Source organism: Cebus imitator, unplaced genomic scaffold (genome assembly GCF_001604975.1).
Source record: "Cebus imitator isolate Cc_AM_T3 unplaced genomic scaffold, Cebus_imitator-1.0 Scaffold541, whole genome shotgun sequence".
NCBI classification, from domain to species: Eukaryota; Metazoa; Chordata; class Mammalia; order Primates; family Cebidae; genus Cebus; species Cebus imitator.
This window is the reverse complement of record NW_016107856.1, coordinates 992,670-1,015,368: the sequence shown is the minus strand read 5'-3', so window position 1 is coordinate 1,015,368 and position 22,699 is coordinate 992,670. Positions and strand designations below refer to the sequence as shown.

The window sequence follows — 22,699 nt, the reverse complement described above, 5'->3', positions numbered from 1 at the left end:
AGCATTCGGCATAAAGAAGGTTCTCAGCGAATGAGTATTTTTAAATGAACTAATGAACAGAGATTCAAGGAACTGTCAGTAGAACAGTTTGGTTAGAACTGAGTTGAGAAGGTAATGTGGGGACAGACTGTCCTGGGCTTTTGATGCCACGCTATAGCACTTGGATTTCATCTGACAGACACTGAAAATCTACCGCTGGTTCTCAAGAGGGATAATGATATAACAAAAGCAGTATGTAAGGATGACTCATCTTGGCAGCAGTATGCAGGGTGAATTGTAGGAAGTAAGATGGAAAAATAATAAATTAGGGAGACCAGTTAAAATACTACTGCAACTACACAACAAGAGGAATAATCTCAGTAATCCCAATGATGCCCAAGGCAAAGCAAAGAAAAAAAAAAAAAGGGAAAACAAGCAAAGAGAGAGCACAACTTTCTTCCTTTTTTCTGCAGAGCCCCACTCTACATTTCTTGCTGCCCCATGCCTATCTCCATAAGCTTTGTATCTTGTAAAAGCATAGAGGTGGTGAATGAGGAGAAGTCTACGACAATACAAGTGATGGAAAGGGACACTAACTTGTGAGGGGGCTGGTATTAGCTAACAAAAAGGAAGGAGAAAACGAAATTCGTTTTCACCAGTCAACAATTACTTGGTGGTATTCTGTTACGAGAGATACATAAAAATACCCACCAATGCCGTCTCTAAATCAAGATGCGTAAATCTCACACTGTCCCTCCCATTTTACCCATTTCTTTGAATGGTAGTACTAGTCGCTCAGTGTTCTGCCTCAAAATCATGGACTCAGCTTTTCCTTCTCTCTCCTTCGTAAATCATCACCTGCCAAATGTTATAAATTTTTCCTTTGGATTTCTTTGGAAATTTTTTCTTTCTTCTCATTCCAAGCTTTGAATCACCTCATCCCGAGACTGCTGCAAAGTATCCTAGCTCATCTTCTGTCTTCATTTTTTTCTGTATACAATTCTCAGCCACATTAATAATCTCTTAATAGAGTCCTCATTGTGTTATTCTTATGTTTGATACTTTAAAGTTACGTCCTTAGCTCATTAATGACCTAAATCATCTGGCTGCATCCATGAAATAAATACTTATTTCTCTTTTCAACATGAATCCTCTTTACTGTCTCTTCCCAGACACTTTGCTCAATTCCAATTTAGCACATGATGGAGTGCTGCAGCAAGCAGCTGCTGCTAATATGTCTACCCAATATCCATTATTTCCTTAAAAGAACGCCAAATTTTTTTTTCAAATCATACTGTGCTGAGTTAAAATATTATATTTCTGAGCTTTCTTTGAAGCTAGGCCTAAATAGCTGACACAGTTTGTGTTCAATCAGACATAACCAAAAAACTGTGATCATCAAAAGCAGTTACATCAACATTCTTTTTTTAATTATTATTATACTGGGGTACATACGCAAAACGTGCAGGTATGTTACATAGGAATACACGTGCCATGGTGGTTTGCTGCATCCATCACCCCATCATCTACATTAGGTATTTCTCCTAATGCTATCCCTCCCCTATCTCCCCAGCCCCTTCTATCCCTCTCCTAGCCTCCCACCTCCCGACAGGCCCCGGTGTGTGAATGTTCTCTCCCTGTGTCCATGTGTTCTCATTGCTCAACACCCACTTATGAGTGAGAACATGCGGTCGGTGTTTGGTTTTCTGTTCTTGTGTCAGTTTGCTGAGAATGATGGTTTCCATGTCCCTGCAAAGGATATGAACTCATCCTTTTCTATGGCTGCATAGTATTCCATGGTGTATATGTGACACATTTTCTTTTATTTTTAAAACCAACGCATTTATTTGGTTGGTTTGCTTCCTGCTCTTCTGTTCGACCTCTCCAACTAAAAATGTGTTTCATGTGCTGGCCCTAGCATTTGCAACCACTGTCATTAAGTTCTTCTAGATTTTCTTTATATGGAAATTACTTTGAGATCAAATATAATTACAGTTTAGCCTGATAGTCATTTGTTTATCTATGTGGGCGCTTAATCCAGGTAAGAGTATTGTTTATTACACATGTACCTCACAAACAGGTACATGGCATACAGAAGGGATGGGAAACAGTGAGAACAAATCAATGAATGTGTTGGTCAAATTGTGAAACATATCTGCTGATGACTTGTTCATAGGATTCATTCCCTTATGAAAGATATCTACAAAGTAGCTATCTACCATTTAAAAAACCAAACGTATCTATCACTAAAAAATCAAACCAAAAAACTCCTCTTCTATGTTCTATCTTGTTCAATTATTTATCAAAAGTGAAAGAAAAGCAATGGGCAGTTTCACCTCAACATAAGTGAAATAATTTTAAAGCATGAAACGTTAGCTAACAGTAACTGGTAGTAGAACTTCCAAAATCCTTAAAAAAAAAAAAAAAAAAAAACAGCAGTAGGTTTTAATCTATCATCCACTGTTCCACCAGTTTCAAAGCATACCTAGCATTCTATTTTTATTTCAATAACCTTTTGTGTGACTTCCTCAGACACAGGAAGACTTTCTTTCTTGCAGCTTCTCTAACCTGTTTTCAACTCTCTTATGAAACAAAGGAATTTAAACAATAAACAGAATGCAAAGTAAAAAACAATAAATTACAAAATAAAACTGGCATGGAGAACACAAATGCGGTGACTGGTAATTTCTAATGGCATTAATTTCACACCCATATCCAACTCTCTTTAGTGATTTCTGAAACTTTTTTCCATGACTCAAAACCACAAAGTATAACCATAATACATTACAGTTTAAGACCAGACATTGACCTGGAAATGTAATTTACTGTGCTCAAATTGAAAAATCAAATTCATCTTCTAAACATCCTCATCCAATGTATTACATAAACCAGTTGCTCAATAAAATCTGAATTTCTGTCTTCACTTTCGGTCCTCTGCCACCCTCTCCAAAATTTTACAAGCTCCACTTGAGTCTGAGAGAGGGATCATCCACAATTCATTTTTGTTTCCAAGTTATATGTAACTTTTAAACTCAGAAATGACAGAAAATATATTTTATTCAACTTTCCCAAATGCTTATATGCTCAGAATGAAAAACTCTGATGTTAGAGATATTCTTACAATGTCTCTGTTCTTTCAATAAATAGGTACTCAAACTTTTTGTGCCTACATAACTTAAGCTCTTCAGAGTATACATTATATAATTATAATTTGTCAAATCTATATGTCTAATAAGCCTAAGAAATTTATCTCTGGGTCTTGAAGAATTCTACGGAATTACAGTTTCCTATAGAACAACTTTTTGTACAGTTTTATTTATAGAACGATTGCTGAAAAGGCGGCTAATAATTTCAATTCACTCTGACCTTCAAATCTCAATGTGGTAGAAACATGGCTTAGTATATGTTTTAATTATGTTACACTTGAAAAGATGGGACTAATTTGTGGTTGCCAACTATTATTAATCATATAAAGAATTAAACTAGTAAAATATATTCAAGTGGCCACAAAGTAATCACCAAATAACATTTACCTTACATATTCTTTCACTCAACAAACATATACCTATCAAATTCAAACAACTGTATTATGTTATACTGCTCCCAATGCATCTGTACAACCTTATAGTGTAGGAATAAAGGGGTATAAAATCTATCTTAAATTTTGGAGTCCCAAATATTTTCAATCCTTGCACATCTGTCTTTAATACTGAATTAACAATATAATTAACTGGAAGATATTTTATACAATCTATTTAAATCTTGGCTCTGCTACATAGCAATTGCATAAATGGCACGAATTGCTTTCTTGAGGCATAATGTCTTTATCTACAAAAAAATAAAGAGAATAAAAGTTGAGTATCCCTAATCCAAAAATCTGAAATCCAAATTGCTCCAAAATCTGAAACTTGTTGAGTGTTGACATGATACCACGAGTGGAAAATCCACACCTGACACCTTTACCTTCTGAGGGTTTAATGTATATTAACTTTGTTTCATGAGCAAAATAGTTAAAAATTGTGTATAAAATTACCTTCAGACTGTGTATATATAAGGTGTATCTGAAACATAAATGATAAATCTCATGTTTAGACTTGGGTCCCATCCACAGGATATCTCCTTATGTATATGCAAATATTCCAAAATCTGAAATAATTCTGGTCCCTTGCATTTTGTCCTTTGTATCTTTCCTTTTTGACCAATGGATTCACGCCACATGATCCCAAACATTTTGAAAAAAGAACAGTCAACCTGCACTTAGCTGGCAGCTCAGCATTACATGAGTTCTGTAAATGGAAGTGCCTCATCTTTCAAAGTTTCCTGCACCAGGTACTGTTCCAGGTGCTGGGGATATGGTGAGAAGTGGCAAACATAACAGACAAAACTCCGTCCTCACAGAAGAGGAGATGCCAGATAAGCTGACTGAGGAGACACAGGAGGAAACCTAGACAAGTCATGGTTTCATGAAAGCCTAGAAAATAGCATATTTCAAGAAAGAAGAGATGTCAAAATGTACAGAAGGGGACTGACTAGAAAAGGGCATGAGGACATTTTTTGAAGTAATGAAAATATTTCTATCCTGGTTGAAATGGTGGCTTCATAATGGTTTACATTTGTCAAAACTCATTAAATTGTAGACAAAAAATTGATGAATTTTATTGTATGTACATTACACCTAAATAAGTCTAATTTTTAAAATGTAAATGTCACGAAAGGCAGTAAAAAGGCTAGCAGCTTTTCAAGATTAAAGGAAGCTAAAGAGGTAATGATGAGTAGGTGTAATGTATAATCTTAGGAACATAAACTTAAAAAGTTATAAAGAATATTTTTGGGGAAAATGGAGAGATTTGAATATAGGCTACATATTGAACTCCGTTGTATCACTGTTAAACTTTTTTGGTATGATCATTTTTTTATGGTTATGTAACAGAAAGTCCTTTTCATAGCAGATGTATTTTCAAATATTTAGGGGTAAAGTATCATGATGTCTGCAAGTCACTCTCAAATAGGTTTTAAAAATCTGGTGAGTGTACACAGATAGATATAAAACAAATACAGGAAAAATGTTAACAATTGCTGACATCTAGGTAAGGATCTCTAGATATTTACTGTATTCATCTTTCAATTTTTCTATAGAACTGAAATTTTTAAAAATAAGAATTGGGTGGACTAAAAAAAAGGAGGAAATAGCTGTGTCAAATACTGTTGAGAGGTCAAGTAAGATGACATTGAGACATGACCTTTGACTTTGGCAAGATATTTGTCATCCACTTCCTTTTGCAAAAGCATTTCAGTGGAGTGGAAGGGCAAGCGCATTTCATGGAGTAGAAGGGGCAAAAGCTTGGTAAGGATGAAAAGAAGACAGAATCAGAGGTAAGGCAGTAGAAACAGTGAGTGTAACTCTTTTGAGTGTTTTGCTCTAAAGGGTAACAGAGAAATAGGATGTGAAGTCACAGAAGTCTCCCTACACCAGAGATAACAGTAATAGTAAGATATCTTGGGCTGGCTGCAGTGGCTCATGCCTGTAATCATAGCGCTTTGGGAGACCGAGGCAGGAGGATCACTTGAGCCTCGGTTTTGGTTTCACTTGAGCCTTTGGTCTTGGTTTCAAGACCAGCCTGGGCAACACAGGGAGACCCTGTCTCTACAAATAATTTAAAAATTATCTCGGAGTGGAATGCACCTGTGTTCAGGAGCTACTTGGGAGGCTGAGGTGGGAGGATTGCTTGAGCCCAGGAGGTGGACACTAGAGTGAGCCATGGGTCGTGCCATTGTACCCCAACCTGAGCAACAAAGCAAGTCTCTGCCTCAGAAAAAAAAAAAAAAAGACATTTGTATGCTGATGGGAATGATCCAGTAGAAAAGAAGAAACTGTCTGAAAGAGGAATGATATAAATGCAGGAGTAAAGTCTTTGAGCGCTGTAAGAGGTGCTAGCAGTCAGGGTCCAAAAGGAAGAAATCACCTTAGAAGCTGGCGATGATGACTTAAGGACAATGACAATGATGATTATTGCAGTAACACAGAAGCTAACCTCAAAATAGGCACTATCTAAAGCTTTTTACTCATTTCATTCTCACTCAACTCTTAGAGGAAGATATTACTAATATCTTCTTTTACAGATGAGGAAGCTGAGGTACAGAAGTTAATTAACTTGTCCAATGACACATATCTAGTAAGTAGCAAAGCTGGGATTTAGAACCCAATGGAAGAGACTTTTCTTTCAGTGCAACAGGAGGGAAGGCAGAGTCTGTGGGTGCAGATGCAGCTGGGCAGTGGTAGTGGAAACATGATGTCGTTCTTGCATGATGACATCTATTTTCTCAGTGTAGTATTTGGTGAGTTCATCAGCTGACGGTGTGGGAGAGAGGATGTTGGAGTTTTGACAAGAGAAGGTGAGAAATTCTTTTTTCAGAGAGAGGGAAAGTGAATTTACTAGCAATGACTGGCAATATTAAATACCCCTTTGAAATCAATGGTCATAAATTTGAAGTGAATCTACTTGTTCTCACTGGACGATACTTTCTAGCAATTTCTCAGCCGTTTGAGAGCAGCCATAGAGAGGAGAATTGGGTTTACGTAGAGAGCAGTTTTGCCAAGAGAGTGGCACCTAAGAAGAAAGGAGCCAGGAAGTAAGGGGTGTTCCCAAGAGAGCGGTGACAGTACAGGACCATGAAATTTAGGCTGGGTAAGGAGGAATGTATGGCCATTAAGGATGTGCTGGATACAGAAAATAAGTGATAGGTCAAACGACTGTAGACTTGTGAGGTAAGAGAGTAGTTGGAGTGTGAATTCTGAAGTAAGAGAGTAAGTAACAGAGTGTGGGATATCTGAAAAGGAGATTTCAAAGAGAGTACTACTATTGATGACAGTAAGCTCTAGATTATGACCAGGTGGATGGGAGGCTGAGGTGGCATGAAATAAAAGACGACTGTATCAAAAAAGGCTAAAGTACTAAATGACGCCTCTATGTGGATGCTGAAGATAGACAGCAGGATGACAGAGGCAGTGGAGGAGTCATCAGTGAAGGTGGACCAGATGACAGCAACAAAGAAGGGTAGGAGGGGTAAACTGATGTGATAGATTTGTAAGATGTTAGGGGGACTGAAAGAGAAAGAAGGAGAAATAATTTGAAAGGTGTAGTGGGAAGCAAAGATATCACCTACCCTGCTGTAGACTTTGAGGTACATGAGGCAGGGGAAAAAAATCAGGCTGTAATTTAAGAAGCATCTTCAGAGCAAAAAAATAAAGAGACTGCTCAGAAAAGGCTGAGGATGTAGCATGGTACTTGAAACATGGTACATATTCAATCAATATTTCTTGAATTTCTTGAATTTGAATCTTAATTTTTTAATAGGGCTTATCCTAAAAAGGGAAGTTTTTTAGAAGACTATTTACAAAGAGTCTGAAACAGATTAAAAAGACAAGGATCCTCTAATGACTAGATTTTCCAAATCATGAAAGGCTCCTCTTCAAAAACAGTCACTTGGCCAAGATAAACATAGTCAAACATCATCTTGTTGGGTTTGGCTTAATACAAATAGATAGCTCATTGTTATAAAGTAAGACCAGGCATTCTCTTGCATAAGAACCCAATATCAGAATAGCAAAATTAAGTGAATTCTGCCTTGATAAAGCTTAGAAAATAGCCTTTCTGAGCATAAGCGGACCCTCTGGTCTATTATAGTTCAGGCGGAGAAACTTAGGTACCTGTAGATTGAGAATAAATGAGACTTCCTAAATACACTCTTTGAAATGTAATAAAGTGCACTTTGGAATTTCTTCTTCTTCTTCAGGTAGCAATATGATTATTCCATGAATCATTTCAGAGGTATGTCTTTACTAAAGAAAGATACTTTCTTCTCAATGTTATCATTTTTCTTAAACTTCTTCTGAATGTCTTTGTAAGGCTAAGTACCATAATTCTTTATGCTTTAACAAAAAAGCATTTATGTTTATGTCTACAAAGTTACTTCCTAAGCATTTCTAACAAGCTGTCTATATACAGCTCAGGAAATTCTATAGTCCTCTATGGTCTTAAAACGTACAATGAATACTACTTTTTCCCCAAAGACTAAATTTTATTGAAACTTATCTAGAATTTCCCCAAAGTCCTAGTGTTTTGTTTTATAATTGTATTTGATGGTTTAATTATATTCATCAATCAGAATGTGAACTGGTTCAACGGCAGGTTAGTTCAAAGGGCTTCTCATTTTCATCTTCTTCATATACTATGAGGTCTTTACTACCAGACAGAAAATTTACTAGTACCTCCATTTTGTCAGATACACAAACTTGAAAAAGACAGCCAACTGTCCAATTTTCAGTATGATGTGTCAGAGAAAGTGATTAGTCAATAATATACACTGTGCTCACTTATAATCCACAGCTGTAATGGGAGTGAGTTAGTTCTCTTCTCCACAAAGAATGCCACTGGAAGTAATCTCTCCTTCACTAGATTTCTCAGTACCTTACATATTAGTTACGTGACTTTCTTTTTGGAGTACAGTGATTTTTGTGCTTGTCTTTTTTTCCTTCTAAACTACAAGCAGGTATACTATGCCTTAACATCTGTGTCTTATATTATTTGTATTTTGCTTAATGTCCAGTGCTAGTAGTAGAACAAAATGCGATAGTAATACTACCAAGACCAAACTCGTGAGTATTATCAATTAAACATAAATAAGCTTCTGTGGCATGGTAGGATCATATCAATATTTAGGTAACACAGGAAATTGCTTTGAGTTCCAAAAATCTAATTTACAAATTCACTGTCAGAACACAGCAGAAGCTTCTTACACTACATTTATGACAAGAAAAGTCCCAGATGGCAAGCCTGTAGAGCAGTCAAGATGCTAGCTTTTCCAATTTTGTAAGTAAAAGAGAGCTACTTTTTCTTTTAAGGATATAGTACTTTTTAAAAAAAAGAATAACAGATTTTAAAAATAATATTTTTGTGAAAACAGTGGGAAAATGTTTCAGAAATAATACATGGATATATACTCGTTTAACTGAACATTTTAAATGTCTTTGAACTAATGCAGAGAATCTTGGTTAAACAAAGAAATCTTGTGTTATTCATAAACCAAAATTTCAACTTACCATTTATGTTTATTGCTGGTAACACAATTGACATTTTTGGTCTTGTGGTCTTGTTATGGGTGGTAGCTGGTAAGAGCAGGTGATCCTAAAATTAACAAAGAGCAATCTGTTATATATAACAATTGGCTTAGTCCTATGACAGGCCAAATTCAGGGTTTCTAAGAGGCCAATATTTCATTGGGGTCATGAAAAATGATAGTTTTTATTTGACGTTGGCTTAGAGGTAATTAACTACAAACTGTCTTAGAATCATTCATTCATTAATGCAATACACATTTACGGAGTGTCTACCATTATCAGGCACGGTGCAGTGACCTTGGAAAACTCTTAGGTTCTTACAACACATATGCTGTAGCACACTATTAAGAATATTGGTCAAGTAGTCAAGACAAGGGATTTTAATCCTAATTCTGCCACTAAATACCTGTATAATCTGGACAAGACTACATATCCTTTCTGCGTTTCCATTTTCAGTCCTATAAAATGATGGGGGCTAGACCAGAAAATGTCACAAGATACTGAAAGTATCTATCCACTAAACAGTCATTTTCAAACTTTTTTTAAAAGGAGGGAAACTTTTTTTCCCATCAAAATTCTTATCCCAAGAATTTTCTACATGTAGAATAAAGAAACTGTCAACATGTAGAAGAAAGATTTTGACTGAAGCAGGGCCAAGGCCTAGAGCCTTACCTGCTTAGCCTCCTCTTCTCCCTTTGAAGTGACCACAGCATTAGACATTTATTTGCAAGTGACAGGTGTATAGTAAAGCAGATGTACAGTTTTTGCCCTTAAAAAGCATACAGTTTGGTAGAAGAGTTAAAAAAATTTATAAATATATGCCTACCACAATTGTATAATCCTAAATTTTACAGGGCATCTGAAGTTTCTCATTTCCAGCACACAAGCACCGAAAATAAGACTGAGCCAAGAGAAGTCTTGCTTCAGAAAAGCCAGAATATAAGTGTTTTGAAAAATGCATGTACATCTGTAGGCATTCTAAGACTGATTATAAATGACTTATGACTTTGATATTAACTACTGTTTTCAATAACTCCTGTCAGAACACAGAAGGAAGAAACTCTTCTTCCTAGCAAAAACATAAGCACTGTCACAGAAAAAAGAAAAAAAGTATATTAGTATTTCCATTTAAGGGAGCACGGTTACACTGGAGATAAACCAAAACCTAAGTTTGACCCATTTTGCTTTCTTTTCTTGTTCCTATGTTCATTGTTTCACCATTCATCCAACAAATCTATTATATAAAATAACTCATCAAAAAGTAGGATCTGATACAGCTGAGAGCAATAAAAATTCAACACAACTTCAAAGTTGATATGAAGTGCGATTATCAGCGAAACCAAGAAAAAAATCTAAAAAGTGAAAAACAAATGGAAATTGATATACATGAACAGAATTGTGTAGAAAACATTTCCAGTAACTGCTTCTATTTTGTGTAATTCAAGGCAATATTTCCATGAGAACATGTTTTTTAAAATTGGGGAGGGGAGAGAAGATGAGTAAAGTTCTGTTAGAATTCCAGCATTGCAGCAAGGGAATTTTTTGTTTTGCTTTTTTAAGTGCATTGTTAGACACAAAGATCACACATTTCTGAGAAAGATAACATTATATCCAAGGAAAAACAGAATTTGCTGATCTTTAAGCCATGAAAGTTATACATAGCTTAATTCCTATCATTAAAATACTGCTTCAGGGTCTCTAAATTGAATGTGAAAACAAACCAAAAAACTTGCAAGCCCCAAATTAAGGCTATTGTAAAAATAAACACACTTAAATTCCACTGGTCACGGGTTAAGGTTAGACTCAGACTTAATTCTGAGTTTCCTGCTAAGATAGAGATGCCATACTAATTGTTGTCTTTAAACATAATTTTCTGAACACAATGTCTCCTACTTTCTCTTTTTAAATTTGTAACAAACTAGTTACTTTTGCAGCAGAAAGCTAAAAACCACATTATGATTTATGAAAAAGGAAGAATCACATCTTGCACACATACAAATTATTACAGCTGACCTGCCTTGTGTCTAATTATTAAAGGTTTGCAAACTGGGGGAACAGTTTAAAGTACCTGTTTACCAAGAGGCCCAAAAATCAGACTGTAGGGAACCAAAGCTGGTATACTACCAACTCTAACAGTACTTATCTTATAATAAAAATAAGTGTATATATATTTAATATATCATATATATTTTATCTATCTACCTAGCTTATCTATATATCTGGGAGTGTAGTTACTTCCATTGAACATTTACCTTCACTTCCTCAATACTTCCTCAAAATAAATGTTTCTTGAACCTCACAACAATGAATCTCGAATTATTATTTTCTGTGTTCATCTTACTCTTTTTTAGATCATTAATCCTGTGAGTCACGTTTTCAGAAACAAAGGAGCTGTAATCACTCAACAAATATTTACTGGTTTCCTACTGTTCATTTAAAAAAAATTTACTGAGCACAGTGCCCTGTCATGTAGTCAGCAGTGTGCTACAGAGGATATTTTCTTTTAAAGAATATAAATCCAAGTTTTTATTTTGTTAGGGAAACCAACTTGTAGAAACAGCCATTTTTTTTTTTAAACCCAATATATGCTCTCCTTCTTCTATAATATTAAAATAGCAACAGGACTTGTGATAACTGGTTAGGCACAGGGTCACCCAGAATAAAGACTGTATTTCTTTCCTAGCTTCCTCTGCAACCAAGTAAGGCTACACAGTCTGGTCAACGGACTACAAGGAGAAATGGCAACTTCTTCAAGGTGGTGATGGTAGAAGGCTTCACTCCTTCCCTTTTCTCCTTCTTGCTAGCTAGAAGGCAGGTATGACTGCTAGAGCTGGGGTAGCCATCTTTTGAACCATGAGAGGGAAGCTGCAAGTTAAGGGTTATGGAGCAAGAAGACAGAATGAGACAGGGATCCTGATGATTAAGGAGCTACCATAAGATCTCTGAAACTTACACATGAAAGACGAATAAACTTCTAATTTATCTAAGCCACTATATTTTGGATTTTCTGTCACTCAAAGCCTAACCCTAAACCAAATTACTAGTTAAATTATAAATCTGTGAAACAGTTCTAAAGGTATTTGATCAAGAAGAATCTCCATAATGGCTAATCAAGGACAGCATTGTTGTTTTTCAACAGCATAGAAAAATCATATTTATAATTTAGTCTTCTTGATATCGCACCCCCTTTTACGTAAACACTATTAAGGAACTAGTGAAGGAAATTCAGTCCTGGAGGTACAATTTGATGAATTTGTACTTCTTTCCCTTCAATTAAATCATTTAAAAATAACCCAACTGCAAGAAAAATGAAACTGCTTAAAAATAAAAAGGTTAGTAGAAAAAGAATGTTACCATAAAGAGAAATATACTTTGGCACTGTCATTCAAAACTGTCACTGATTTTAAGACATCTTCAAATGGACTCCTGAAATGTCTTTATCAGGCTTTCCGTAGGGCTTAGATACCATAGGATTTTCTCTGGAATGAAATCATGTGGACAAATATTATAATCAATGTGTTGTTACTCTTATTCCCAGAAGAAGTTAGAGAAACATGGGGGTGGGGAGTGGGGAGAAACACCAAACATTTCACTGCGAAAATAAAACATCCATTTTCTAATGTTATGCAATATTGTACACAAGAAAATATGTCACTTTCATACAGTTCTCCCAATTCCCTCTTCCAAGCACTTTGATAGAAACCAACAAAATATTAGTGCATAACACAGCATTCAAAGTTATGTTTCTTCTCTTTTTAAGAAAACAAAAGCATTGGAGACTAGCTTATCAAAAGAAAAGGACCATATTTTGCTCAGCTGAAGTTTATGATGGTAAGTCACAATAAAATTCAGGCCTTACTGAGAGTTATCAAATGTTTATATATCCATGTAGAGTAGAAACTGATTAAATGACCCTTCCCATTTCCCCTATAAAACTCATTGACTGGTGCCTATAGCACAAGAAACATTCACAACTAGTTGAGCTGTGTCTTTTTTCAAGACGAATCACTAATTGTATTAGTTAGTATTATTGTGTAATTTAATAAAATATTACATAAACTAATAGCGTGAAAAGAGAGCAAAAAGATAAAAATAAGTTCTAAAATGTTCTCTCCTTGCAAAACAACCATAAAAATCTTAATTGTCTGCCCTCAGATTGCTTAACAAGCACCTCTAAGTTCTTATTCCAATTTAAAGTAACTGGAACCAATACTGGAAATTATGGTTGCCGAATTGTGAGTATAGTTAATGAAAGAAAGGCAACATGGAACTCTGAAGCGTGGATTTGGACTCAAAGAAAGACATTGGCTCTACACACAAAACTAGCCAATGAGTGCACATTAACATCATCAAATAAAATAAAGATATGTATCTTTTTAAAAAATCATTTTAACCAGTATTGGTTATTAACAGACCATCTACTAGTCCCTATGATACTAGATAAGATGGCTTCTACTGTATTAGAAAACTCTGGCTCAAGGTTGGAGCCCTTTATCTTTAATAGAAAGGAATGTATTTCTAACATAATTTCCCCTACAATGAAGGAAACTCAGGCTGCAATAGGCTGCACTTGTGACACTGAGCAGCTTTCACACAATCAACACAGACCTCTATTAGGCAAAAAGTTTTGCATAGCAGACCAACAGTAACAACGGCCTCTTAACATTTCATATCTGGCCCGTATCCACTGGATGCCAGAGAGGCGTTGGTTTTCCAAATAGAAAACTGATAAAAACAGATCAAAAATAAAAATAGCACCTAGCCTTATGAACAAATAGCTTTGTACTGAATTTTCTCTAACCTACGTCTCTGTCCTAGAGAGCTTTTGTTTTCTTCTATCACTCTACTTTACATCTTTCAAGCTGTCAAAGAAGTTAAAGAGCATGTTAACCCTCAAAAATCAGAGCCAATGCATCAGCTGGAAGTAGGCCTTCCAGAGTTATCTATCTAAATTTACATTTGGCACCAGTGTTTGTTGTTTTCTAGTAGTTATAGTAATTGCTGATCAAAAATCAAATGTGTTCATTCATTAAAGCAATGGCAATTAGAAAATTTGAAATCATGAAAATACACAGACACACATCGTGACATATCTGAAAATAAAAATCGCAAAAAAAAAAAAAAATTAAGGGTGGTAAAATTAAGTAGAATGTAATCTAATCATTTAAAGTCTATTAAAATGTCTATAATACAGGGCTTCTCAGCACAGTAAAAACACATGCAAAGTATATTACTCACCCCCAAAACTAGAAAGTTAATATAAATAGCTAATATGAATGCAGTATTTGTGCCACTAATGTATGCAATAAAACTACAGACCAATAGAAGGAAATGTAAAGCTTGCATCTGCACTATTAGTATGCATGTCAGCCAGAAGAATAAATCAAAACTATTAGTGTACAACAGATGGCCCAAGAATGAGCCAAGGTTTACGCTTTGACAAGAGGAAACTTTTGACAATACAAATCTGATAATGCTGGCAACGTCACAAGAGAAAAAATGAGCTTGAAATCCTAGTAAGTACAAATTCAAATTTTGATTTAAGATATGATTTTCATGTCCAAGTCTACAGGATGCCCCCCCAAACTGCCTAACTATTCCTGCCTCCCCTTTTATTCACACCAAAAAGTATTAGGCTGTACCATTCAAAACGTGTCATTTTTGTGAGTCAAATATCAGTAATTTCATAAGGTTCAATCTAGGAGTTATATATACTTCTCTTTTTAAAAACCAGAATTAATTTTGAGTTTCTTGGTCAAAATGGCTTCTTGTAAATACTTTCCTAAGGATAAGATAGCAGCATCCAAAATCATTCCTCTCTTTTGGTGAGAGCTTCGGAAAAATGTTTCTAAACCAGGTCAGGATTGATTTCCCTAGGGAAAGCTCTTAGACAAAATGATGGTTACATGCTTTGGACAGGTATAGGAGCAGGAAGTCTTTGACCTTCATATTACTTCATTCAGTAACTCGAGTTAATCAACGTTCAAAACTTTGTGAGCTATAATAGACAGCCTTTTCAAAAACTGGTAAGTATATGATTTAGTAAAGTAAGTTAGGGCCCCTGAAACTCGTTAGCAATTGTAATTTGTTGAGTGCCAACAGAGCCGCAATCTAAAAAAAAGTCTTCTTAAGGAAAAAGATCAAACACTAAACGCATAAAGAGTTTAACCATTTGGGAGTTTGTCATATATAATATTTACAAGGTGCTTCATTTTAGAAAATTCCCTTTACTCAGGACTACCGGTAGGAAGTGAATTTCCTGGATTATATTGCGTTCTACAGGTGTGCTACCAAAGCAAACCACAGGGGGGCAGGTAGGAGGGTCTATGGCTACAGCAAATTGAGTCAACAAGTTTCCTGAGAAAAGTTATTAGGAAACATTTCAAGGAAAAAGTTAAACATAGATATCTAAGAGAATCATTTTACTTTTTGTTGGAAAAAAAGAGGGAAAATGTTGGGTTGAGACAAAAAACAATTTTGTATATTCCGGGAAGAATCTCAAAGTAGATAGCTCTGTATCTCGTGTAGATAGCTCAGCAGCGTAGGAAGGGAACACAGGGAGATAAACTAGCCAACTCTTTCATATCAATTATTCTACAACTTTCTGGAAAGGCAGGAAAAGCGGGGTTCCACGTAATTTATATTTCTAAAGTTATCTGTGCTTGCCTGAGCCTCAGTATCTAGCTATTCCTCCAGATCTTAATCCTTTTCAAAGCAATTTTGATCCTGGCTTCACATAAAGAAATAGGGAGAACTATAAAATGCCCCTAAAGCACATTTCAGGAAAGACTAGTCTTGACAAGGCAAACTACAAAATGAAATAAAAAAATTTTCACCATAATATGCTTTATGTTCTTCAGTGAACTAATTTTCTCTCAGGATACTGGGTTAACAAACAGCCAAACTCAATACTTGCGTTGGAAGCTGAGCTTTACTGCCAGCTGCAATCCTAGTTAAAGATGGAGGTATGATACTATACAGGGCTGTTCCACAATCCAGAAGAGTTCACTTTTCGTTATCACATACGGTGTACTTTCTAAAGTCTAGCAGTTTTCTTTCATCATAAATAGAACAGTAAGTTCTCAGTTTCCATTCTGGTTGCTTTTTGTTTGTTTTTGGAGATGGTCTCACTCTATCACCAAGGCTGCAGTGCAGTGGCACAATCTCGGTTCACTGCAACCTCTGCCTCCTGGGTTCAAAGTGATTCTCCTTCCTCAGCCTCCTGAGGAGCTGGGATTACAGGCACCCGCCACCATGCCCAGCTAATTTTTGTATTTTTAGTAGGACAGGGTTTCACCATGTTGGCCAAGCTAGTCTTGAACTCCTGACCTCAGGTGATCCACCTGCCTCAGCCTCCCAAAATGAGATTACAAGCATGCACCACCACGCCTGGCCTTCACTCAGTTTTAAAGTATGATGCATTGTAGAAAATGAAATTTTTAATTGTTTGGTTAAGTACTGTTCTAAAAATTTCAGTTGGTAATGACTTAAAAGTCAAACTGGGGTAAAAGAGTATATAATAGTATTAAGTTCTGTACTAACTGTATATCTTTCAGAAAGCATTTAATCAAAGGAAGCTGGGATCAGAAGCAAATACAGTGCCAGTAGTAGGTCCTTCTAAAACAGAAGTTCCCAACAAAGTATACATATCAGAATCACCTGCAGGATTTGATTATATAACATATCAGAAACACCTGCAGGTTTTTATAATCTACCCACATTTCTCAACTCTTGAAAAACAATTTCTTACATGATAAGTCTGAGGTGGGCCAGAATTTTTCACTTTTATCAAGTATCCATGGTGATTCTGATGCAGATAGTTCCAGGACTCACAAACACTGGCCAGAGTGGCACAGACAGAGATTAAGAGGAGGGACTCTGGAGCTAGACTGCCTGGGTTGGAATTCTGCTTCCACCACCTACTTTCTAGCTGTAGAATCTAGAGCAAGTTCCTTAATCTCTCTGTGTCCTTGTCTTCTCATTAGTAAAACAGGGGTAGTAACAATACCTATTACATCAATTGTTTATAAAGATTAGAAAAGTTAGTATTCCAACGCTTATCAGTGTTTGATTTAAAAAAAAAAAAACAAAAAACAAAAAAAAAAAAAAAAAAAAAAAAAAAAAAAAAAAAGGACCAAAAAGTTTGAGGAGAGCGAAGTCCTTGAGGAAATGCAACAGGTAAATACAACGGATACATGAAATTTAGATTTGTTGTCTAAGTTTATTCCTTCAACCACATAGTTGAGAGCCATTGTTCCACTACGGAGTAAAATAAAGGATGACATGCACTCATGACCAATCCAAACTCTTTAGCCTAGAAATGAAATCTCTTTGTAATTCGGTCCCTACTGATTTGATCTTTCTCCATCATGATCTCACTAGTGTTTATTCTTTTTATAAACACTAGCACTAACAGCCACAGATATTCTCTACCAATTCAACCAGGAAAAGAAGACACCCCTATATTTTATTTCCTTTAATATAAAAGATGACAGGGGAAAAATAATTGAAACACAAGTATTCAAAACCTCCACTCTATCCCTGTACCTTTTGTAAAGAGCTAGGTTTTTGTTTTTAAGTGCTGATTAATTGTGTGTGTGCTAGGGGCAAGGAAGTGGTGGAGAGCAGAGTTGGAAGAAAGTAAATTGGTTTAAACTTTAAAAAATGTGAATTACCAGCAGAAAAAAAAAAAGGTCTGGAAGTTGGAAGGATGGAAAGAGATGGATAAAGAGGGGCAGCCTCAGCTGTGACCTTTGTATAGGCATATACCTTTACCTGCCCCCACTTCAGATCTTCATTCAAATTTCAGCTTCTCAGTGGGATCTTTCCTGGCCACCTTAGTTAAATTGTACACACACATCCCACCAAACACACTCACCTCCTTTCCTTTCTCTGCTTTACTTTTCTCTCCAACCCCTATTATGTATTTTCACCCTTTACAAATGAGCTCCGTAACAGCAGACATTTCATCTGTTTTATTCACTGCTGAATCCCCAGGATCTACTACAACCTTTCATACAGTAGGTATCCACAAATAATTTATAATGTAAATTAGCTCTAGGAGGACTATTACAATAGTTTTTTGACTAGTTTTTTCCCTAAGGAAAAACTAAGACCCTTTCAGGTCAAACGATTTTCACAATAATACTAAGGTCAAGCTTTTTGCAAGTTAGTCCTGGGACATTATTTGCCTTTTTGCACTTTGTTGAAATTTAGTCTGTTGGTGAAAAAGTAAGGCAAAACTGCTAGGCCTTAGCATAGATCTATGTAGTGGCACCAAACTAGACTAGTAGTCACTGTATTTTTCACTGCCACATACAGAAATGAATCAACCAACCAACAAATAAATGAATAAAATATTTTAAAGCCAATTGCAATTTAGAATATCCTTGTTGAAGCAGTAAAATTATTCACATTCTCTGTGATGAAATGACAAGGACACAGAAAACTGTTCTGCTGCCTACTGAAATAATGGCTATCTCAAGGAAAAGCACTTGGGTGAATGATTTGCAAGCTGAACAACCCACTTTTTTTCAATACCACTTTTACTTGAAGTAATGGCAAATTATTGTTATTCAGGCATCGGTAACCCATCAAGCACTTTTTAAAAATGAGTTAAGCCTGATATTTCAAAGAAAAAACTTTACAGTATTTGCAAATGATAAAATTTGGGATTTCGAGTAAAAATCAGAATTTTGGAAACTATGTATCTACCACCGTTGGGTATGATCTTTCTTGATATGATTAGTGGTGATATTAAGGAATGTGATTTTTTGACATTGTATAATGAAATAGGTTCATATTTGGAAGATCTGCCTAACTCTTAGTGAACAAATATCTTCCAAATGAGCAGTGAATGATATTTCAAAATCATGCATGGGTACAAGTTCCATTCAAACTGCAAGACAGATCAATGGATTTTTTAATGTTACAGAGGATAAAAGTGTCATTGATATGGCTTTATATTGTATAGTACAACTAATCGTTTAAGAAATTATCACTTGCTGAATTTTTATGTAGTATCAAAAGATAATAACTCACAAGTATTTGAGAAGGTTGTTAAAATACTCCTTCCTTTTACAACTACTTATCCACATGAGCGTAGACTTTCTTCACATACGTCAACTAAAACAATATATTGCAACAGACTGAATACAGAAACATATATAAGAATCCCATTATCTTCCATTAAATCACATATTAAAAACCTGCAAAACTGTAAAACAATGCTACTCTTCTCACTAATTTTTGGTTTTTTGCTTTGGGGGATATAATTATTATTATTATTTTTTTTTTTTGAGTGAGCAAGTGGTGCTTTATTTAGAGACAGTACAGTGCTCAGGAGACCTGAAGTGCTGAAGTGGGTAGCTCCTTTCTGCAGGCAGATTGTCTGGACATCTACCCAAGTCTGCCTGAGTCTGGGGTTTTTATGGGCTTCAGTGGGGAGGAAGTGCATGCTGATCGGTCCATGGTGGCCACGGGCAGACCTGGAAAAAGTAATATAAGTTCTGACTCTGGTCTGAGAACTGGCAGCCTGGCTCCTATGCTTCAGGCTATCCCTGGCTTGAAGGTGGGGCTTTACAAGGATCCTGCCCCTTTCCACCCAGATGGCTGTCCACCTCCTACCACCATCAACCTACCATCCATGGCACTCATAGCACCCAGGCTGTTCATGCAGAGGGGTGCCTGCAGGCTCACACCAAACTGCCCTCAGCACCCCCTCACTCCTCCCATGCTCATTGGCACTGAAAGTCTGGAGGGGACTGAAGCAGCAGGGAGCTGGCGTATCAGTGCCGCCCTAAGCACACACACACACACATTTATTTTCCATTAAAAATGTTATTTAAAATTTTAATGGTTTATTATTTTCAAATAAAACATTAAATATTTAAACATTTCTTTATTTTAATTTCTAATAATAGCTAATAATATTGAGCACATTTTTATGTGCTATTGGCCATTTGTATATCTTCCTTTGGAGCAATATCTACTCTAGGGTTAAAAAACAAACTGGTTGGGTACTATGATCATTATTGGATGATAGGATCATTTTTACCCCAAACCTCAGCATCATACAATATGCCAAATGTAACAAAACTGCTGCACATGTACCCCTGAATCTAAAATAAAAGTTGAAATTATGAAAAAAGGACTAACGAGCTTTAAAAATTACTTCCCATAAATACATACAAATATTTCATATGTATGACAGATAGAAATATCTGTTTTATTACAGTAAGGACAATATTTGTTACTTAATCGGACAAAAGAATGTGTAAGTGGGTAACATAGTGGCTATCTACTATAATTTTATATCAAACATAATGATGTTACTAAGATTATACACAAAAAATATTCTCAAACATACATATATTCTCATATATATGTACTATCCTATATTTGAAAATACTTTTTTAATCAAAGTTTTCATTTTTCAGTTTCACGCAGCATTGCTTAATTTTCTTTCAAATGTAAAATTTTTAAATGCTTTTGTGTAACTGAAGATTAGTTTTGCACAAAACTTACAGAATGAACATGTCTCAGCTAATGCATAAATGTACGTCACTATGTGTACGTATGCAAAGCAAATAATTAGCACATTAAGAAGATACTTTTAATAAACTACTTTAATCAAGGTATTCTGACTTCATTTGTTGTCAATACTTTTAATCTTCTTTCTAAAAGTATAAGCAGAAATTATATTCATAAGTAACATTTTATTCTTCCTACCACACTGGTCTTTAGACTTCTAGTAATATAACATAATGATGTGGCATTTAAATGCAAAAGATTTCATTTGACTTACTGGCTTCTTATTGAAAATGTTAACCCCCAGCTCAACAGGCTCATAAAAATGGCTTCCTAAGAGGTCTCTTTTCATGTCATCTGTTAATTATTTATAAGCAAAAGTTAAATACTATTCCTCATGTTGTCCATAAATATTTTAAGTGAAATGACATAAAGGAAACCAGTTTTACCATAGCCTAATTGATATAAACAAGAGTTATGTTCCTACAGCATATTTCTGGCTACAAAAACATCACCAAACTTCTAAATAAAGACCCCAAGCACTTCTAATATTAAATATTGATATAAATGTGAACTATACATGCATTTAATAAAGACTAATAAAAACAAGTAAAATAATCTATGCAATTTTTGGTGAATCAGTAAGTGATGGCAGTCATAGTGATGGTGGGCCAAGTAAATAAATGTTTGTGAAGCAAAGGTTATAAGGATGTGGGAAGAAACTGGAGAAAACCCATGCAGATGCATGCGGAAAACATGAAAACTCCACACAGATAGTGGCCCCAGCTGGGAACTCATTTTTTTTCCCATCAATGTAATACTGAAATGAAGCTAAACACAATGACTTTTTTTGAGGGTCTTCTGTGATCTGAGAAGTTTCTTCTACTCTGGATGGGTGCCTAATAGAAGGATTGAAGTAAGCTGTGGAATATATAGGTCATAGGTTCAATAATTCCATGCTTATCCCACAACATAAAATGTAAAAAAACAAAACAAAACAAAAGAACAGAGAAAAATTTCCACCAATATGCAAGACCCAGAGGAATAAGGCAGTGGAGTTTTGAGCTGACTACGCTTACTCTAAATAAACTGTTTAAAATGTATGAAATAACTTTTACCTGGAATGTTTTGTATTTTATATTTACTACCAAATAAGACTTAATAAACTTAAGGGAAATTCTTTTTAAGGATTTATCAAGTGATCTAACTTCTACGTATTTAAGAAACTAACTTTTTAAGTACAGAAATCTGGAAGAGTAAATTAAACATTATGTTCGTGACCACAGAGAATTAGTTTTGAAAAGCAGTTTTCAGGATTTTTCATTCTGATACACTAGATTTATTTCTCCCTAACCCTTGGTTAGAAAAGTAACAGAGAATTACTGAAGCTGTTAATGGGGTGAGAAAGTTGATTTCAAATGGTCTTGTATAGTGTAAGGATTCAGTACAGATGTTTGGAATAACTTGCAGCTGTTGCAGGGTGAATAGGCTTAATGACATCACTGGGAATACTGAAGGAGAACTGCCTGGAGTACTTTAAAATATTTATATTATTGTGATATGAAAAAAAATGCTTAATTAGAAGCCAGAAAACAGTGTAGAAACTTCATTTGCCTTGGTTTAATTCTGAATCAGATTTTCAGATGTCTCAACATTCTTACATATTCCTGGGTACACTTACCTACATATATCCTCTGTTGTAACAAAATGCCTCCTCTAATAAGAAAGGGGAGAAACGATTTTCTTTAGTTTGATCCAGGTTTGGTTTGGCTCATACTTTAGAATTTTACCATATGCAAAACACCATAATGGATAAAAGGGTCAATAAAAAACCCTTCATTATTCTCAAGAAACTTATTTAGTGAGGAGGATATACATAAAAATACAGAATACAGGCCGGGCATGGTAGCTCCTCTGTAATCCCAACACTTTGGGAGGCCAAGGTGGGAGGATCGCCTGAGGTCAAGACGTCAAGACCAGCCTGGCCAATGTGGTGAAACCCCCGTCTCTACTAAAAATATGAAAATCAGCTGGGCATGATGGCACAAGCTTGTAATCTCAGCTACTTGGGAG

At 35.5% G+C, this 22,699-nt stretch overlaps 1 protein-coding gene across 3 annotated transcripts in view; it reads right to left on the bottom strand.

Annotated features, from left to right (window-relative positions):
- Positions 1 to 22,699, bottom strand: part of ATF6 (activating transcription factor 6) — a 197,304-nt gene that overhangs the window by 43,939 nt on the left and 130,666 nt on the right. For all 3 annotated transcript variants that reach the window (XM_017515079.2, XM_037733668.1, XM_037733669.1), the window contains exon 15: positions 9,080 to 9,164. In XM_017515079.2, coding sequence (XP_017370568.1) covers positions 9,080 to 9,164 — 85 coding nt within the window. The remainder of the gene's footprint in view (positions 1 to 9,079; positions 9,165 to 22,699) is intronic.